General features: G+C 35.5%; 2 protein-coding genes across 2 annotated transcripts in view; both read right to left on the reverse strand.

Annotated features, from left to right (window-relative positions):
* The window catches only part of LOC123536271 (sulfotransferase 1A1-like), a 138,890-nt gene that overhangs the window by 52,098 nt on the left and 65,390 nt on the right, over positions 1 to 21,402 (reverse strand). The window lies entirely within an intron of this gene.
* Positions 821 to 4,716, reverse strand: LOC123537471 (uncharacterized). Its single transcript, XM_045321191.2, has 6 exons — positions 4,587 to 4,716; positions 4,113 to 4,185; positions 3,125 to 3,277; positions 2,624 to 2,713; positions 1,946 to 2,108; positions 821 to 1,256 (listed from the first exon to the last, which is right to left on the reverse strand). Exons 2-6 carry the CDS (start codon positions 4,179 to 4,181, stop codon positions 1,165 to 1,167), a joined length of 567 nt encoding a protein of 188 aa, XP_045177126.2. The 5' UTR covers positions 4,182 to 4,185; positions 4,587 to 4,716; the 3' UTR covers positions 821 to 1,164.

Here is a 21,402-nt window from a genome sequence, read left to right on the forward strand (position 1 = left end):
ATTAAAAGCAATGCATTTAATCGAGTAGGTCTCCTAAATGACATTACCGCCCCTTCCTACGCTGATTGGGGATAATGGGGTCTACTGGGCAGGGATATTTACGTTTGTTAAAGTGTCTCTTCAGTTTGTGAGGACTTTCCTTAATAAAACTTGGCATTTACGTATTTTCCTTTTGGTACGACAATTTGAATGGCAGGATTTTGATTTGTAAAGAAAATGGCATGCATTACCTTTCATAGCCATTCCTGCATATACTGAACAACCAATGGTTTGATTTACAGTTTATCGAAGTCATACGATTGAATATTGTTTTGATTTAAGAGCAGAACCGAGTTTCCGGTAGAATCAAATATTAAAGAGATAATTAGACTGTATCATACATTTGTAACACACATATGATCTCTTTAATACCTTTACAGATAAGTCTTTCGACCATAAACCAGTTTTAACGACCTAGTGATGTTTTGCTTCTAACCTTTCCAAGGCTCTACCCCATCGTGCTCTTTTGATTGTTCCTTTCGTCCTATTTGTTTATTTATTTTGCACGTGTAAACGTATTTATAGTCGCCAAGAAACAAAAGATACTCTAATTTCAGAAGCTTCCTTAGTTCTTTAGATGCCAGGTGTAAAGAAGCCATGCACGGAACTCTTATCCCAATGTGAGTAATTTAGTTGGAGGAGCGAGGGCTCGTGTTATCACTGGACCACTGCGTCCGCTCTCTTTGTGTGTGTGTGTGTGTGTGTGTGTGTGTGTGTGTGTGCGCGCGCGTGTTGTCTGGCTCACAATTTGATAAAAAAGTAATAAAAACTAAAACACTCGTTTGCTTCAGTCATTCTATTCAACTCGCATAAAGAACATGTAAGTGTTACAATTAGTAGTATTATATAATATCATTCTAATATTCACTCTCTCAAGATCTGTTTCTGCCCGGCAATATATATTGTAAAACTTAGAAAATACAAAACGATTTAATTTTACAGCAATTGTAGACTTAAGATCTCGATAACGCATAAATATCTGATTTTATTTGGATGACTACTTTTATATTTGTTATTGTATTTAGACATTTTTTTCTAAATTGCATTAAATTTATACATGTAGTTTTCTTCACACTGGGCATCAAACATAATCATATACAGTTCCATCCGTCTGGCAATCACCGTTTAGCTTAGCTGATCATAACGGTCACTTCTAACAAAACAGCTCGAAACCACACACCACATCGACGTTAAGCCTCTGCTTGAAAACCCTGCAACTGAAAAAAAATTATGACCATAACAGATTATGTTCATAACGGTTATAAGTTTGTTTACTGCATGCCTAAATGCAGAATTATTAATCCATAAAGTAGCTTATACACCAAACCAAAAACGAAGGATTTCGATTAAATGTGCAGACACAAAGTTAAGTAAAATTTCTCATAACTCTTAAAATATTTAATTTCAGTCATTTGTTTAACCATAACTAGTTTTCTTTACTTTTAACAAAATGATATAAAGTGTTTCGACCTAGGTTACAGTTACTAGTCATTGAATGTTGAGATTAAATCTAAATCAGGCTAAATCTTTGCAAAGTGTAGGAAAAACGATTGTTTAAGACAATTATCTAAATCAAAAGCAATATTCCTGTCATGAATGGACTTAAGTGTTCTTGTTTTAAATGGTTTAGTCTATGAGTATTATTTACTGTATGTCTATCTATATGAGTCTGTTTCCTTGTCTTTGAAGTGAACACATACTGTGGTTCAACACAAGATCATAGTCATAACACTTTCAATTAATTAGCATGATAAATAGACCACTGACTAACAAAACGCTAGCCTTATAATTATTTTAAAATAAAGGAACAACTCACGTTGATATTTTAATATAATATTTTAATATAATGATATAAGAAATATATATTAGGGATATTGCCCTGCACTTTTATTACAAAACGTCTTACCTTTCATCTTATTGCCTGTCAGTGGTGTCCCTTTCACGAAGTAGGTATCATAGTCATTGCAGAAGGCAGCAATATGTGGACCGCCCAGATCATAAACCTCTTCTTTGGTCATCACGTCAGGACTGATGTCCAACATATGTGGATGGACTTCATTGGTCACGCCCTGCAAATAATTTTAAAACGTAATATTTACAGTCCGAATACATTCCTTCGATGCAACCATGTACTTCTTTAGATCCCATTCCCGTGCCTTCTGTGATCTGCTTAGCCGTTGATCAGTTTTGTATTAATCCAAATAAATATACTACGTACACACGTTCGCTTGGAGTGTATCATTATTCATATTTTTGTCAAATTAATTGTTACAAAAATCTGACTGATACCGGAAAACGGATGGGTAACTGATTACTTAATTTGATAGCTAGTCACTTTTCTGTTTGTGTTCTGTCACTTTAAATTTTACATTACTAGCAATTCGTGGGGAATTCATTTCTGAACAGTTCGGATCTTCAAAAATTCAAATTTCTGCCTAGAATAATACTAATGCATGTTAATCTTTATTTCAGACTAAAGTTTTACGTATCGTATCTGTATCAATTTTCTTTTTATCAAGACCACTAACCCATCTATGTTTGGAGGCGTTATATAACAAGTTACAAGTTAGTACTAGTAACATACCATTCTGTATTTCTCTGGCATTGCTCTCGGAGTAAAAGCTTTCCCTAGAAGACATGTTTTCTTGTTGATGTCTTTCAAGACTCCATATTTCTAGAATTAAAATCAGATGACTGTTTGTATTGGGTTTTCAAAATGAGACTGTTTCTGATCTATAATCTTAAGTTTTAGTTATTTTATCTTAAGTTAAAATTTAACACACTGACAAACACTACCTGGCTCATTATCGCACGTCAGAGATCTACAAGATATTCTAATTTTCCATTCAAATTACGTGCTCTTTACTGACGTTGTTTCGTATCCTCTTTGTGGGTTAATACTTCTGCATGTGGGGAAAACAACCGGCCGGCTTACAGAAGGTCTGCGGCTCTACCCAGGTACCCGCATGTGATAAAATAATGCTCCGAGGAAACTTGGCGTCTTCCCCTACCATCAAGAGCTAAAATATGACCTGAAGACCCTTTTTCGCATATTTAACAAAATATAAAAGGATTGTTAACATACCGTATTGAAGTCGTGTAGATTCACTGTCTGAACACCGTCTTTATATTTTGAAACATCCCCTACAATTACGAGTACCGTATTTTTTTCAGTGTCATAGGAGACGTCCATAGCAACTCTTCGTCCATCATTGTCTATTTCGATAAGGTGGTTTGTCTGTTGAAAAGTATAAATTAGATTTATTTCATCTCTTTCCAGAGAAAATGATTTTCCTGTATTAAAACCAACGTTTTGTCTTTGCGGAAACAGCAAGGTAAGCGTTTAACAGGTCTTCGGTTCAATTCCCGGTAAATTTAAGTGTTCCTCATTTTTCAGTAGACAACAATACGCCCTAAATCATTCACATTATTACTGTTTTAAAAACTAAAACTTGTAGTGTATCTATGAAAGACCAGGATATCAACTAACAAATTAGTGAACTAAAAGAAAACCCAATGCAATAACCTAACGAATTAAGGGTTATGTTAAAATTTTGGATTGTAAAAAGAGCTTAATAGTTTTCAAAATTAATTCGAATCTTTAGAAACAGGAGGTATATAGATAGTATGATTAATGATTTTTCTTTGGAAAGTTTGTAATCATTTTTGAATATTTATTGACTAAAGAATCAATTGTTTTTGAGATTCTGTCGGCAAGGATTGTTAAAGCATACTAGACGTAGTTTCATTTCCGTTCTGACTCGAAGTGATGTTGAACAAGCTTAACTGAAAACATTGTTTTCAAAAGCCGTTGAATCCAAATATAAGCCGATTTTTAACCAAATAAATTAATTAAAATAATAAAAGCACGGTAACTGATAGAACACTAAATTTGTTACTGTCTAAAATTATATAACTAAAAACACTTGATGCTACTGTTACATTTACTAGAACCTAGAAAAAACACAACAAATATTGAACGTCAGCAGCATACATTTTTATACTTCTCGACCTTTAAATAATTTGGTCGGGTGTATTGCACTAATAGAAGATCGTGATAGAATTGAACGTACCTCCAAGATTGCGCCTACATTGTAGATCAGAAGGAGGGCTGCTACTGTGCCTAACAACATGTTTGCCATTTCCCTACATTAGATTAATGTAAAGTTTACTGTAAGTGAAACATCTAAAATATTGTAATAACATTTAAGCTTTCACGGACAATAAAATCTGTAAAAAGATTCTTTAGAAGCGAAGAATGCAACCAAGAAGAATAATAGCAGACTCCGTTTGATTGAGTCTGTTCATGAGAGGTAATGAAATGTGCAACACCTCTCACGCCCCCTAGCACCGGCTTAAGCGGAACTCTATTACACATACGTTGAATGGACTCCATGGTCCCAAATAACCTTTAAAATAGCATATCTTCTGTAAATGATTTTGACATCAATTTTGTTCAAAAGACATTAAAGCAAATCTCAATATGTACCTAATAAACAACTGATTAGCAACATTCACTAAAAGTAATATCTCAAATCAGTACTTACAGTTTCTCTGAAAGTGTAATATCTGCTCTGCTCTCTTCCTGATTTAATCTAAAGTACCAGCGAAAAATTCTGTATTTATAGCGATGAGATCCATTGTTGCAACACCTTAAGATATTAATCAACTGCGCAGTACAAAAACACAATAGAACCGTGATGTGCACAGTAACGGAAGTCACGAAAACATTTATATCAGGGGCTGGACATTTTAGAAAATAATTTTTAGATAAAATCTACGCTGACACACAACTTTGTACATGTACTAACTTGAACGACCTGCTTTGGAGGTGTAACGTCATTTGAAAAAAGCATGATGTAGGTATGTTCCCATGTCTGCATAATTCAAAATGATATTTTGTCCTTTGTCGTCGTAATGAAGGCTATTTTCAAGTTTTACATATGAAATCATAACTTGTCGTTTGCAATAATCCAAATCCTTAGTTTAATCATACACATAATACAAAATATACACATATCTAATACAAAAGTATGAAAATAGCAAATTGGTTGGTCTTTCAGTTATACCAACATTATAAGCAGCCCTTCCCATTGCTTCAAATAATTGTAGATTAAGCTAATGGCAGATTTTATAATTTAAAGAAATGAAGAAAAACACATACAAAAATGTTTCAATTACACAAACAAAAAGAAAAGAAAAAGTGGAAAAGGGGGAAAAATGATTATACAAAAACTATGGTTGTACGGGTTCGAGCCCCGGACTGACTGCACATTTTTCTCACCTTGTGACATTTGGCGCCCAACGTGGGGCGTGGCATGCCTGCTTGCTTGGTCAGTCTTACGACGCTTGCAACATTATGTACCACCGGAATTCGAGGACGAATTTCCAATTTGTGGGGGTGGGGGTGTATGTCACGGTACGGACTTGGTCACGTTAGGGGAGAAGATGTGTCAGGCAGCCGGTTAGCTCAGTCGGTAGAGCATTCACCCTGTAAGCGAGGGGTCCCGAGTTCGAGCCATGGACTGACTGTGCACATTTTTCTCACCCTGTGACATTTGGCGCCCAACGAGGGACCGTGGCATGCTTGCTTGGTCAGTCTTACGACGCATGCAATATTATGTACCTCCGGAACTCGAGGACGTGTTTCCAATTTGTGGGGGTGAAATTATTAAGAATGTCTTATTTGGGTGGTGGAGTTAGGAGAGGTTTGTTAAGACTTGTATGTATTTTAAACACTTGATTTTCAACAAAATCTGAGTGTAAAATATTGTGCTAAATGAGTTATCAGTCAGGATCTCTTTGTTTTACAAGTCTTTAGCCTCTACTTTTTTAAAACAGTGTTACTGCTACACTGACAAACATCAATCTTTTGATCTTTTACCTTGTCTTTAGTGTTTAGTTTTGACTATTAAAGACGCTGAAGTTGTCATATACAGTTGAGTTAGTCTACCATATAACTATATTCTTTTTATTAACCTGTCATAGTGTGCGACCTCTAAAGTTCGGTTGTTTGCAGATAATTGCATAGTCTACAGGCCTATCAAGAACCTACAGGACTGTCAAATTCTGCAAAGGACCTCTACAATATAGCCGCCTGGGAAAAGAGTGGGGCGTGGACTTCCAACTACACAAATGCAACGCCCTGCAGGTCTCCAGGTCAAGAAAATCAGTTCTCCTACAGTCTGAAGGGATGCGCATTACAAGAGACTTTCTCATCCAAATACCTTGGGGTTGACATAAGTTCCAATCTATCTTGGAACCAACATATTGACCGTATAGTCAATAAAGGCAACAGTATGCTCTGTTTCCTCCTACACAATATATATTGTTTCCTCCTACACAATATGTGCTACATTCAAAGCAAGGATACTAAATCCTGTGCTTACTTCGCAATGGTTCATTCCAATTTGGAATACTGCGCATCGGTCTGGAACCCACACACATGACAAAAAATATCTAAGCTGGAGATGGTGCAACGCGGAGCTGCTAGATATACCTGCAACCGTTACATTAATACCAGCAGCATGACAGATATGCTCAACAACCTGAGCTGGGAGTCGTTAGAGTCCATGCGCACCAAGATGCAACTCACCATGATGTACCGGATTCGAAACAATCTAGTTGATGTAGACGCATCTGCCTATATTAAGCCTGTATCTACACGTGCAAGGTGTCAACATGCAATGAATCTGTGTCAACTGTCATCCAAAACCAACACTTAGAAGTACAGTTTCTTTCCTAGAACTGTACTTACTTGGAAGACTTTACCGGCAATAGTAGCCGAGGCTCCTGCCTTGATACACTTCATGCAGGAGCTCACCAAGATTACCATATAGTTGCAGATATCCGCCCAGACTGTTTTAAGAACCTAGGATGCTCAGAGCTGTACCGGTTGGCTGAATTTCCATTAGGCGCTACGCTAGCCGGGTTGGCATGTCGCAGAGGAACCGACGAAGTCTTGGGACTATCTCTTATATTCTCTTACTTTAAACTTGCTTGTTTCTGCCTATTCTATTTTATCTGCACTGTTTATCTTAATTGCTTTTTCACTTTTTCTTGTCACTAGCCGAAACATAATGGTCAAATTGATGACAGAGTTTCGTACGATGTAGATATAAATGTAGAAAATGTATGTTCTTTTCTTTTCTTTTCTTTTGTATGTTTTAGCTGATTTGGACTCATAACTACATAAAACAGATTTTATTGATTGATAAAAACTGTAACCAGATCATAATCAATCTGATATCGACGATTACATATGATTAAGTTGGGAACCGGTTCGGTGACTGTCTAATTGACACTACAGATTTGTAGTCAATTCTATTCCTAAATATTTTATGAACACTTAAAGACCCACCACAACCTAGTGACAGATTTTTTCCTCTCTCATGAACGTCGTGCAAACCATTCTAAAAATACTGGTATAATAGGACAATTTCGACCCTACCTGAATTAATGTGTTTTCACAACATCTGCAAAAATATTCAGTCCATCTCTTTTTAGTATAGTTTTTAGATATGAAAACTCAGCTTGGTTACCGGTATATAACACAACGTTTACTTGTTTTGACATAAAAGTTAAAAAAGGTAAAGTTTCTTGTTTAAGGTAGTTCTGCACGTTTGGATCAAAATTTTTTCTACAATGTAGAATTTGATTAAACTCCAATTTTTCAAAACTTCAAAATATACCTAGAAAATTCAGCAAATAAAAAAGATAGGGTCGTGTGCTTGATTTTTTGCTAGGCTGGTTTGAAAAATTTGGACCTCACGCAATATTTCATAATGGGAGTCTATGGGAAAATCATAATTTTCATAACATTTTCGCGAATAGAATTTTTTCTACAATGTAGATTTTGATGAAACTTTTCACAATTGTAAATAAACACATGGCCTATAATTTGGTGAAATAAAATGTATAGGTCCGTGTGCTTACTTTTGAGATATTTTACCATGATTAAAGGGAACCGGGCATTTCACGTTAATTTTAAGAAATTATTTTAATTTTTTTAACGTGTCATATGTTTTAATATCATATTTTGACTTAAGAAATATAGCAACAGTGCCATTATAACAATTTACTCACATGTTTCGATTAATTCATAAATTGATTTTCATTTCCGTACGCCGAATCCAGGCTTTATTCTACGTTTTCCGGATAAATGACGTTACGCCATCACTTCCGGTTTTTCAAACGTGCAGAACTACCTTAACGTGGGTATTCGGCGAAAGTCCCTACCTGGAAGGGATGGAATAACTTATTTCAAGGGGAGCCCACGGCAGGTGTCATATTTACCTCCTCAGCGTTCAGTCTAGAAACAGTACTAGTTTAAGCATATCACCCAGCACTGAACACTAGTCGGAATATCAGCCGCGACCGGGAATCAAACCCGGACCGCTGTCGTTGTAGCACAGCCTGCTTACCACTGAACCACGGATTCCCTATCAATTGAGAGTTTAAACGAACAAAGGCCAGTATATAATTAAGTAACGTATGTACCAATAAGCTGCATCTGGCAAAAGAAGCCACCTTAAAGTAATTTCCATTAAGAATTATTCAAACTTTAGATATGCTTGTTAACTAAGCACTGAAGCATAATGCTCATTGTGTAACTTTGAAAGGTTTGTCAATCTTGAGTGTCATAATGTAACGTAGATTTTGGTGAAATAAATGGTACACTAAACAAAGCATGATATATTCAGTGGTAGACAGTCATTGCTAAAGTTTGTTAAATTGTGGGATGGACATTTTATTCATCAGAATTATGTGAAAGTGACTTGTAATAAGAAGTCACAAATATAAAAAGAAATCAAATTTTGCCTGTGTTATGCAGTACATTTCTTTTCAAGAGTAAATGATGTAAGTATCGGTACATACGTTACCGTGAAAAGCATGCTAAAATAAAAAAGAAGAACCCAGTTATTAATGCTTGAAATATTTTTATTAAATTATATACAAACTATGCAGACAAAGGGGATATAGGAATATCAAAGATCATTTGTTGTGCTGTACATGATTTATATTGATGATTACGGAAGTGTCAAGGAGCTGAGGTCGAACATTTGATGTGTGCTTAAACAAGTATGTAATACAGTAAATATTAATCTTTATGTCTATTGATTGTGACCATCTGCTGAGAGGTTTTCTATATAATTGAACAATCCCTTAAGCAAGTAGGTTACCAGACCTTTTGACAAAAGCTTAGCAACGATCAACTGAAGCCAGTAACGTAAGTACTATTTAAACGACTATATAGAAAGTAATGTCAAGATAAAATGTTTTAAGAAGTAGGTCAGTTGCCTGCATAGTCTCTCTCTCTCTCTCTCTCTCTCTCTCTCTCTTATTCAAAAGAAATGGATATTTTGCTGATATTAAAAGTGGGTAAATAACAATTAAACAACATCTTGTGCCTCATTGGAATCATTTAGTGTTTAACGATATTGTTCAGATAACTGAATTCTATAAAGGGAGATAATTTAAAAAAATAGCAAGATAGACCCTTCAGTGTCTTTTAATTTAATGGTCTTTATCATTGTGTGAAATTTCAACAAAAACGATTGGATAATTTTGGAGTTATTCTTTGGAAAAGAAATGTTATATGTAAGTTTAATAAAGTGAGATAATTCAAACAGTAAGCTAGGTAAATTTATTGTATTTGTACAAAGCACTTTTCCCAAATGTAATTAATCTTTTTATGAAGTTTGAGTGAATTCCATTCATCACTTTAGGATTAAGTATTAATAGTATCAATAGATGACATTGTCTCAACGTGAATAGATAAAGTGCATGACCTTTGACACTAATTTCAGACATTGTTTCTATTTGTCAAGTTCAGTTTTACTTTTGAATCAGTTCTAAATGACTAAAATAGTTTCATAATACATTTAGGGTACAATTTTCCAGAAAAGTTGTCAGTACATAATCATTGAAATAAAAGCTACACAGAAAAATAAAAAAATCAGAATTTCATAGCATGAAAAACTAGGGTCATTCTACGATAAATCACATGTGGGAACTTGTTATTTCGATTATAACACGACATACTAGTAACAGCAGTGTTAAAAAAATGGTAACTACTTTTTACGACGGTGCTACGCACCTGGATCGGATGACGTCATTGCACGCGAGTGGTTTATTGCAGAATAACCAGAGATAGATTTTGCTCTACATGTATGTAGGTTATTTGCTGTTCATGTTAGAATCAATGGTAAACCACACAATGAGATATATTATTTCTTTAAAAAAATCTCGTCTCCGAAGTTAGTTAAGCTCTTAATGGCTTCTATGCTTCCAAAGATTCTTTTTATAGGTTTTATTAATTATCATAACAGCACTCTTTTAATGGCGTGTAGCAGCCGTACAAACTAACTTCAGTGTTGTTATATTTTTCTGGTTCTTTGGGATCATTGTCTGTATAATAGAATTCCACGTGATCTTCTGATTGATTTTGTTTGTTTATAAGTGACTGCAAATTTTATTGTTATGAACGTAAAATAGTTCTTGTCAATTTCTTTTTTAGTAATTGTTAATTAAAAGAATTATCGAATCCATTATTTAATTACTTCCCTTTACGGCTGTCGCTGTATAGGTTCATGTGCAGCATTGAAAATATTGCTTTTTTTTAAATAATGTAATTATGCATACTCTGTACTGGATAGCTGCTTTATTTGTTATCAAAAAGAACAAAAATCATTATGGAAATCTAATGAACTTAGTTGGTAAAGAAGTAGCTTTAATATAGTACGGGTAGTACAAGGAAATATGAATTGACCGATTACATCCTAACACTATAATATATACAAAAGCCTTCAAAAAGCTAGACACCATACGAAAATAAAAATATTAAAGCTATGAGAAGATTAAATGAAAAAATAAGAACAGTTTTTGTTTTATGAGTACAAAATTTAAGTAACAATACACATTATTATCTTGTCTATGCTTATCCGGGGATCTGAAGTGAATAAAATTAAATTATAGTTCGGTGTTCCGTTGGAAAATTTCTATTTCTTAACCCGGTATCTTGAAAGTCGAAATCACAAAATATTGCATAGGCATTGTGATATACAGATATAAACAGCCTGATGACCAAGGTGTAAGGGTAAACTTTACTCTTGAAAATGCAGCCTATTAGGACTATCTCGCTCGTGGGTCCGACGCATGCTCCAACGAGAAAAACAAAACCTCGCAAGTACGGTTGGCAAAGTTTCAACTCCTGTGATACTTAGTGTATACCTGTCTATGTAGATCTACGCTAATTTATTTTTCAATATGGGTGTACGTGCAAAAACGCGGAAGTTAATATTTACTAATGATGAACTCACAGGTTTTTTTCTTTTAAAACAATTCTTTTCATAGTTTTCTAAAACCTGCCTTGTCACTGTACACAAACTAGATCAGGAAGAAGGAATTAAAAGCAAAAACCAATCACATGCTAGTAAAGCTGTTGTAAATCACAAGAACAATCTAAAGGAACTATCCCTAGACACCTTTGTGCGTAAACCTGAGAAATTCTGCATAGGGCAAATGTTGTTCTGTTGTACTTTTATTTCTGTATAAGGCATTGCCGACCAGCCGCTATAATTTCCCTAATTTTCTGTTTAAATACCCCGTTAACAAAAATAAAATAAATAAATAAATTGAAATAAATATATATTCTGGCATTGAGTTAAATCTCGTGCAATTAACAAATTATCAAATTATAATATTACATATTTATTTCACGACTCCTTGTATAATTGAAGACCAAATTTCGTTTTGTGACTAAATTGTAATCGTCTTTCAGTAAAATACGATTATTGAATATCCTGTCTGTCAGTACGACCAAGGACTAATAGTTGTGACTATTGACCGGGTAGGTATTCAATAAGTGGTATATTAGATAAAAATAGAAAATTATGAAAATAATGAGTTTCAAGGTTGTTTCCTGAATTTTTGACTTAGCCCAACAAACCAATGTTAAATAATAGACCGGTCAATTATATACAAAATAGGAACCGGCGATTTACCACAAGGATAAAGTAGTAATATTTTTGCTGTATGACCAGCCTATAGTATAATTATTTGCCAAAAGTCCGAAAACTTCCTTTTGGGTAAACCTAAAACATTTCTTTGTCGTTTTTTTTTTAATCTATTTTTTTTTTCACACAGTTGACAAAGAAACAATGTAGGTAAGGCCAGCGCACTTGTTGACGTGATGAAATCTAGAGATAAAATCGAGATGTTTTTAAAAAGATACATACAAATAATTTGAACAACAAAAAAGTAGTAAGTCACTCGTAACAGCTAAAAATGTTCAGATCGCTTAACAATGATTTTAAAATACCTGGTTCAGAAATAAACATATTGGAATGTATGTGTTCTTTTTGTTGGACTTAACGTCGCACTGACACAATTATAGGTCATTTGGCGACTTTCAAGCTTTGACGGTGGAAGAAGACATCAGGTGCCCCTCTGTGCATTATTTCATCACGGGTTCGCACCTGGGTAGCTGGATGGCTTCCTTATATTATGAAGAATTCAACGCCCCGAGTGAGACTTGAACCCACATCGGTGAGGGGAAAGTGACTTGAAATCAGCGACCTTAACCACTCAGCCACGGAGGTCCCCATATCGGAATTGGTCATCTTATTATTCACATGGGCTGATTTTGATAAAAGTTTTTTTTCCCGTTTTACCATCCATCCTAACCCATCAATTTGGCATTTTCCGTACATTTATCTGGAAAAAAAGATATTTGCAATAAAGAAAACTGATGTCACTGTATGAAACACTCGTAGAACAAATAAATTTCACTATAAAAGGGCCATACGATTGGTTTAAAGTTTAAACAGTATTTTATTGATATAATTATAATTGTTACATTAAATTGTTAAAGGTACAAACAGAGAGGATTGAGTAGAAAGCTATAAGCTTTGTCAGAAACTCTCTCCATATAAATAATATAATTTCAATGGTAACAATATAAACAATCCGTCATACACGTTCTGCTTGCAGTTTCTTCGTTTATGTATGGTATCTGACAAAATGTGTCAACTGTAATTTCAAAATAGATAAACAAAAAGGATATTTTGGATAAGAAAATTGAAATGTTTATATGAACTAACACCAAACTGCAACTCTTTATTATGCAATGATATTTAAAAAGATAGGAATAGGAAAGAAGGAAGCAAAATAGACGAAATGAAGTTGATAGGTCAGAAATGCCACTATAATACATTATTTTTATTCATGTCTTTCAATTCACTGTATATATAGTAGGATGATTTTTTTACATTATTATGTTAGAGGATCATATGTTAGACTGGCAATAGCCAAATTTTTTATTTGAATAAAGTTATTATTGTTTTTATATTATTATAATTATTATTATTTAGACACATGGAGTTTTAGGACTCTCGTTAAAGCTATGTAGAAGGGCTAAACTGACAAAGAACCCGGAATACAAAGCTATTATTACAGCTATTATAGATAGACAGATTTATTCAGGTATAAGATCATATATACAATCTAAAATTACAAATATCGCATTAAGTAAGACAAGTTTTGTAAGATATTTAAAACTAAGCGAACAAATTCTAAAACTAACATGTGACTTACATTCACATAATATTGCTTAAATATAGATAAAGAATACAAATAGATAATTTGATAAAAGTTATAAAAAGATAATGATTTAATACTAATAAAAATCATAAAAAAGTAATTTCAAGTTTAGTCGTGCTTCCTAAATTATTCTCCGCTGATCTTATACCAAGGATAACCCATGAAAGTAGCTTGAAGAGCACTTATTTCCAATGGGGTCCTCGACTCATTACGGCACCGATTTAGTTATATGTTAAGTAAAAAGAAAAAAATCATCAATGAAAAACTAATACGCGAAAGAAGAATAAAATAAAAAGGAAGTACTAAAGAGAATTATTTTAGTGAGTACCTCAGTAATAACAACTAAAGTTTAAATAACAATTTGATTTAAAAACTAAATATTAATATCTTATAACTTGGCTTTCCTCAAGTAATTTCCCTTCTTTAAACAGATGTGCTTTTAAAGCAGATTTAAAACGTGACTTAATTTTTATATCTTTTATGCTGCTTACAGCATTAGTATTAGTGTTTAAGAAATAAATAAATAAAAGAACTACATATCGAATCTCTTTGTCTTCTGTATATATTTATGTACATGTAGAAATATGGAGTTATTAAGTATTCTTGTAATTGAGGAATCGCCATGTAACAGTGTATTTAGTGTAACAGTAGTTATTGGCCTAATATAGTTTAGTAGTTCTGTACGCTCTTGATGTGTTTCCTAGGTTCCTATTCTTGTCTTCTTAAATGCCCTCGGAGCATCTTGCAGCTGTCCTGCAATTAAACAAAATTCCATTTTCTAATTCAAATTCGTAAAAAAAAACATCGTGACATTTAGTGTTTATGAATATTTTTCTCTGTATCATGACATCAAATTTTAAGACGCATATAATGGTATTTTTTCCTTCTTTCTACTCGAATTACGTCCTTGACCTTTTTCTCATTTAGGACTAAGTATAGTGTTATATTTAACAGACAACAGTCGAAGCGGATATTTTGTTAGTTAAATACGCAAATATTTTCATTGTACTTGCACGTTCTCGTCCTGGAAGCATTGAACAAGTGAAGCTGCCTAATCTTTGCACTATCAATCTAAATACAGCTGGTACCGTTCACTTGCCTTATCTCTGCACTGTCAATCTAAATACAGCTGGTACCGTTCACTTGCCTTATCTCTGCACTGTCAATCTAAATACAGCTGGCACCGTTCACTTGCCTTATCTCTGCACTGTCAATCTAAATACAGCTGGCACCGTTCACTTGCCTTATCTCTGCACTGTCAATCTAAATACAGCTGATACCGTTCACTTGCCTTATCTCTGCACTGTCAATCTAAATACAGCTGGTACCGTTCACTTGCCTTATCTCTGCACTGTCAATCTAAATACAGCTGGCACCGTTCACTTGCCTTATCTCTGCACTGTCAATCTAAATGCAGCTGGCACCGTTCACTTGCCTTATCTCTGCACTGTCAATCTAAATGCAGCTGGTACCGTTCACTTGCCTTATCTCTGCACTGTCAATCTAAATGCAGCTGGCAACGTTCACTTGCCTTATCTCTGCACTATAAATCTAAATACAGCTGGCACCGTTCACTTGCCTTATCTCTGCACTATCAATCTAAATACAGCTGGCACCGTTCACTTGCCTTATCTCTGCAGCATCAATTTAAATACAGCTGGAACCGTTCACTTGCCTTTTCTCTGCACCATCAATCTAAACACAGCTGGCACCGTTCACTTGCCTTATCTCTGCACCATCAATCTAAACACAGCTGGCACCGTTCACTTGCCTTTTCTCTGCACCATCAATCTAAACACAGCTGGCACCGTTCACTTGCCTTTTCTCTGCACCATCAATCTAAACACAGCTGGCACCGTTCTCTTGCCTTATCTCTGCACCAGCAATCTAAATACAGCTGGCACCGTTCACTTGCCTTATCTCTGCGCTATTAATCTTAATACAGCTGGCACCGTTCACTTGCCTTATCTCTGCGCAATCAATCTAAATACAGCTGGCACCGTTCACTTGCCTTATCTTTGCGCTATCAATCTAAATACAGCTGGCACCGTTCACTTGCCTTATCTCTGTGCAATCAATCTAAATACAGCTGGCACCGTTCACTTGCTTTATCTCTGCGCTATTAATCTAAATACAGGTGACACCGTTCACTTGCCTTATCTCTGCGCAATCAATCTAAATACAGCTGGCTCGAATTACGTCCTTGACCTTTTTCTCATTTAGGACTAAGTATAGTGTTATATTTAACAGACAACAGTCGAAGCGGATATTTTGTTAGTTAAATACGCAAATATTTTCATTGTACTTGCACGTTCTCGTCCTGGAAGCATTGAACAAGTGAAGCTGCCTAATCTTTGCACTATCAATCTAAATACAGCTGGTACCGTTCACTTGCCTTATCTCTGCACTGTCAATCTAAATACAGCTGGTACCGTTCACTTGCCTTATCTCTGCACTGTCAATCTAAATACAGCTGGCACCGTTCACTTGCCTTATCTCTGCACTGTCAATCTAAATACAGCTGGCACCGTTCACTTGCCTTATCTCTGCACTGTCAATCTAAATACAGCTGGTACCGTTCACTTGCCTTATCTCTGCACTGTCAATCTAAATACAGCTGGCACCATTCACTTGCCTTATCTCTGCACTGTCAATCTAAATGCAGCTGGCACCGTTCACTTGCCTTATCTCTGCACTGTCAATCTAAATGCAGCTGGCACCGTTCACTTGCCTTATCTCTGCACTGTCAATCTAAATGCAGCTGGCAACGTTCACTTGCCTTATCTCTGCACTATAAATCTAAATACAGCTGGCACCGTTCACTTGCCTTTTCTCTGCACTATCAATCTAAATACAGCTGGCACCGTTCACTTGCCTTATCTCTGCACCATCAATTTAAATACAGCTGGCACCGTTCACTTGCCTTTTCTCTGCACCATCAATCTAAACACAGCTGGCAACGTTCACTTGCCTTATCTCTGCACCATCAATCTAAACACAGCTGGCACCGTTCACTTGCCTTATCTCTGCACCATCAATCTAAACACAGCTGGCACCGTTCACTTGCCTTTTCTCTGCACCATCAATCTAAACACAGCTGGCACCGTTCTCTTGCCTTATCTCTGCACCAGCAATCTAAATACAGCTGGCACCGTTCACTTGCCTTATCTCTGCGCTATTAATCTTAATACAGCTGGCACCGTTCACTTGCCTTATCTCTGCGCAATCAATCTAAATACAGCTGGCACCGTTCACTTGCCTTATCTTTGCGCTATTAATCTAAATACAGCTGGCACCGTTCACTTGCCTTATCTCTGTGCCATCAATCTAAATACAGCTGGCACCGTTCACTTGCCTTATCTCTGCGCTATTAATCTAAATACAGGTGACACCGTTCACTTGCCTTATCTCTGCGCAATCAATCTAAATACAGCTGGTACTGTTCACTTGCCTTATCTCTGCACCATCAATCTAAATACAGCTGGCACCGTACACTTGCCTTGTTCTGTTTTGTTGGATTTTACATGGTGGAAGAAGACTCTAGGTGTCAATCCGGTCATTATGTCATCACAGACGGGCGCCATTAATCTGAATCGCTTTTCAACATAAAGAGTTCTACTCCCCACATGAGCCTCAAACTCACATCAGTGAGGAGCAAGTGATTTTAAGTCAGCAACGACAGCAACCTTAACCGTTCGGTCACGGACGCCCCTGTGTTTACTTGTGGGTTTTGGGGTGGTGGGGGGAGGGGAGGTGGATACCCAATTATACGGCGAGCATAAACTTCTCATTGCCTAAAATTCAGACCTCGGTCTATACTACTAGCTTTTACACAAAAACATAATATATCAGTTGAGGAAACCTGAGCAGAAGCAGTAAGCAATAGAAAAATCAGAAAACGTTAAATCGGCAGTAGCAGCAACAATAGCAGTAGCAAAAACGTGAAGTTAGAAATAGCAGCAGAAAACAGTGAAATTAACGGTATTAATAGCAGTGAAAAGTAGCGTTTAGCTCTATCCTTTTCAACATGTTAAAATCAGTCATATTGTTATAATTCGTAATGTACGTGTAGTCAATAGCTAAACCTACACCCACAAGGTAAAAAAGGAGAGCAAGTGTCCTTAAAGCTACTCGCCCAAAGTTTGGGCGAAATTTTTCAACATGTTCATAACAACCAAGTTTGGCATAGAATGCACAGATTACTCTGAAAAGGGTAAGGTGGGTGAACATAAAAGTTAGATATTGTAAATTTTCTATATATTTCAAAAGCGTTGCAATTTATGACCTTCTATATAATAGTTTAGTCTAATAATTCATTGACCGATAAATTTGCTTACTTTTTCATGGCAAAAATCTCAAAAATACGTCAATCCCAAAATGAATGCCAAAACTTTGAACCTCAAATAAGGGATGTACAAAATTTAGATGAATTTACTGAACTGGCTCAAGATAAAGTGAAAAAACTCACCAGTGAATTGAATGATACGTCTTCAGAGCAAAGCCAGATACTTTACAAATCACATGTAGACAAACTTCTCCCTAGTATCACTAACTGGCGAATCTCTCATTGCAACAAGGTGTTTTCCTGTGAAATGACAATAAGCTGTTATTAGACCTTTGCATAAAAAAAGCAGGTCTTTCCAACTATCGTCCTGTGAGTAACATATCATTTCTGTCAAAACTTATTGAGAAAGCTGTTCGTTACATATTAAACAAACATGTAAATCAAAACAGGAAGTCGCGGCCCTTATTGCGATTGACTTAAATGCGAATTTTCACACTGTTGCCCACGACATTCTGCTGTGATATAATGGTTTAAAGAATCCATTATACCAAATACTTCTTAGGCATTCTTTTCAGATAGCTTTTCGGTCAATAATAAGTAATGTACTTTAAGAAGTTAGTCATGTGCATTAAATGACAGGTTACATTATATCGCCCAGTTAATGCATTGTCCAGCAATGCATGTTTCAAAATTACTAATTGTTTTGACAACTGACTAACTGGATAAATGACAGGGTAATTATAAACACCCGGTCTTTTGATCACGCCGCATGACTCAAGTCACGAATCATTTCTTTCATAAGCAGAAGTTTTGAGACAAAACTTCAGTATCATTCTGGTACTCAGTTAGGTGAGATATGTATGTCTGATACACGCAAAATGAATAAGTTAGGTTAGGGCCGATGCAATTAATGATGAAGTATTAATGTTAAAGTTTAGAAATTATTTGAAGTAACGGAGATTATGCTAGTGAATTATGAAGAAAGACATTGATGTTTATATATTATCGTAGCATATAGTAGAACATTCAATACTAGTAGTTATATCACAGTTGTTGTTGTTGCTGATAGCTAGTAGAGTGAACTTTATACCCTGTTACACCACACTGCTAGATGTGTTAAAAGCACAGTATTATGAGTATGGTGTCTGAGAAAAACTTTTCAATGGGCAGATTGCTACTTAAGGCCTGGTACTTGTAAGGTTAATATCAACAATGCATATTCATCAGACTACCAGCTTGAATGCAGTGTGTCCCAAGGCAGTGGTTTCGCTATGATCATATAGCAAATAAAAGCTTTCGTCCTACATCTGTTTCAGTAGAATCACAAGCCGTCGAATACCTTTAACAGTGCGCAGTTACAATCAATGACCGAATGAATAGAAACAAACTGAAAAATTGAATTTATTATATTTGGTAGTGAACTTCAGTTTTACAAATTCGATTAACATTGCTGGTGATGATATCAAATCATTTAAAGGTCATGTAAATCGCAAATGTGGTACAGCCATGTTGGATTACCAACGAATTAAGAACAGCCAAAAAATTACGCAAAGCAGCAGCTAAATTTTAAGTTTTGTCTCTATTTATTTCACATCTGGCTTACTGCAATGTTATACTGTAGGGTGTAGCTAAATGTGAGGTATGTAAGATGCAACATATTCAAAACATGTGTGCAAAATTTGTCCTTAACAGGTAAAAATTTGAAGGTTCCAAATAAGCATTGTGTGACTTACCTTGGATTCCGGTTAAAGCCAGGACCGAGTTTAAGATACTTTCTTTCGTGTATAGCTGGCACATTGGTATAGCACCTATGTGTTTTACAGAACAGCTTACAGAGTATGTTCCTAGTAGACAATCGGCGATATATGACCATTTTGTGTCGATTCGCCGTAAAACCCAACTCACTCACTCCTAGAAGACAATGTCAGAAAATTCTGAATGTCGTTATATTGTTCCGTACAACAAGTGCAAAACATTTAATGACAGAAGTGTCTGTACTATTGGTCCAAAACAGTGGAATGAACTACCGTTAGAATTACGAAAAAGTACTACACTACATCAGAAAATCAAAATCACTAGTACACAGTGTTTTTATAAGTTCTGAGAACCCATCGGTAAGTAAAATCACAACGTAACACCGTAATGACCAGAAACGGGAGGTGGGATTTGCGTAATGATAAAAATGTATATTTTACAAAACTGGAAGAAAATGGACTTACACACATTTTTCATAAACATGCAATTTCAATTTTAATTCGGATGAGATGGAGGCAGATCGCGCTCCGATTTAGGCAGCGCCTTATTTCTTATTATCTCTATTTCCCGTTCCATGAAACTTTCGTCGTTTCATTTTATTTCAACAGATATATTCAACTTTGCGACGCATCTATATACCAACAGATTTTAAGTTCAAGCTGTAAGAAGCGTAGTTGTACAAATTCTGAAACATATACAGCGTTGCTTGTGATTTTGAAATTATTATTATTACACCAGATTTATATAGCGCCCTTTTCATTATAAACACGTTCAAAGGCGCTTTACATATAGCAAACGCAGCCACACAGGGCGCGAAATTCATCCTCTACTAGTACAGACACAGAGCGATCTGACCAGAGGGACAGAAATCATTCGTCCTCCACAACTGAATCATGCGCAGAAGTTGGCAATTACTTGAAGAAAACAGATTTGTACTGGTACAGAATCCAGAAACCCCGGTTGGGTTAACTGCCCGCCGTTACATAATTGAAATACTGTTAAAAAGAACGGCGTTAAGTATCCGCCCCCCCCCCCCCCCCAAAAAAAAAAAAAACAATAAATAAATGAATAAAAATTTTATCAACAGAAAATGTCGAAAATTTATAGGTCTAATGTAAATAAAGCATGCATTTTGCCAAAATGATGCATACAACGGCGACAGTGAAGAAGAAAATCCACATGCTAATGTTAAAAATAGTTTTACGCTCTACAACGAAATGGCCACCCCTTAGTGTCTTGTAATTAAAATAACAAAGGTAAATGCAGAATGTTTGACTTTAGAACGAATGTTTGACTTTAGAACGAAGTGTTTTTGTATGCTACTGAAAATGTCTCTGCCATCAATTTCATAGTTTAGTTTCAGGCTAATACTTACTATTTTGAAATCACCTTATCTAAGACGAAAACAAATCTCAAAAAAGTATGTCATATGATTCTCTCTAGTAAAAAAATCAGTTTTAGTAGTTTTAGCATTTCAAAGTATCTTACCATATTAATGCTGGCCAACAGGTTCACTAAACCTTCCGACATGTTTAGCTTTGAATATCTCACCGGATTCATATTACATATGGAAATGGCGGGAAAGTTTATTGAATTGAAATCTAGTGTAATTGTCGTCTGGATCGGATATGAGTAGAACGTTCTGTAAAAAAAATATGGTACAAAAGGCAGGTGCAAACGTACAACAGCCTTTGTTTGCATCACTGTAAGAGTGAATAGAC

Source organism: Mercenaria mercenaria, chromosome 17, assembly GCF_021730395.1.
Source record: "Mercenaria mercenaria strain notata chromosome 17, MADL_Memer_1, whole genome shotgun sequence".
Taxonomy (NCBI): Eukaryota; Metazoa; Mollusca; class Bivalvia; order Venerida; family Veneridae; genus Mercenaria; species Mercenaria mercenaria.

Excerpts from the sequence above, each read along its gene's own strand:
- LOC123537471 (XM_045321191.2), bottom strand. The coding sequence starts at position 4,181 with ATGGCAAACATGTTGTTAGGCACAGTAGCAGCCCTCCTTCTGATCTAC. Across the intron at positions 2,714-3,124 it reads ATCTACACGACTTCAATACG|AAATATGGAGTCTTGAAAGA; the intron begins GTATGTTAACAA and ends TTTTAATTCTAG. Across the intron at positions 1,257-1,945 it reads GACAGGCAATAAGATGAAAG|TTGCAGGGTTTTCAAGCAGA; the intron begins GTAAGACGTTTT and ends ATTTTTTTTCAG.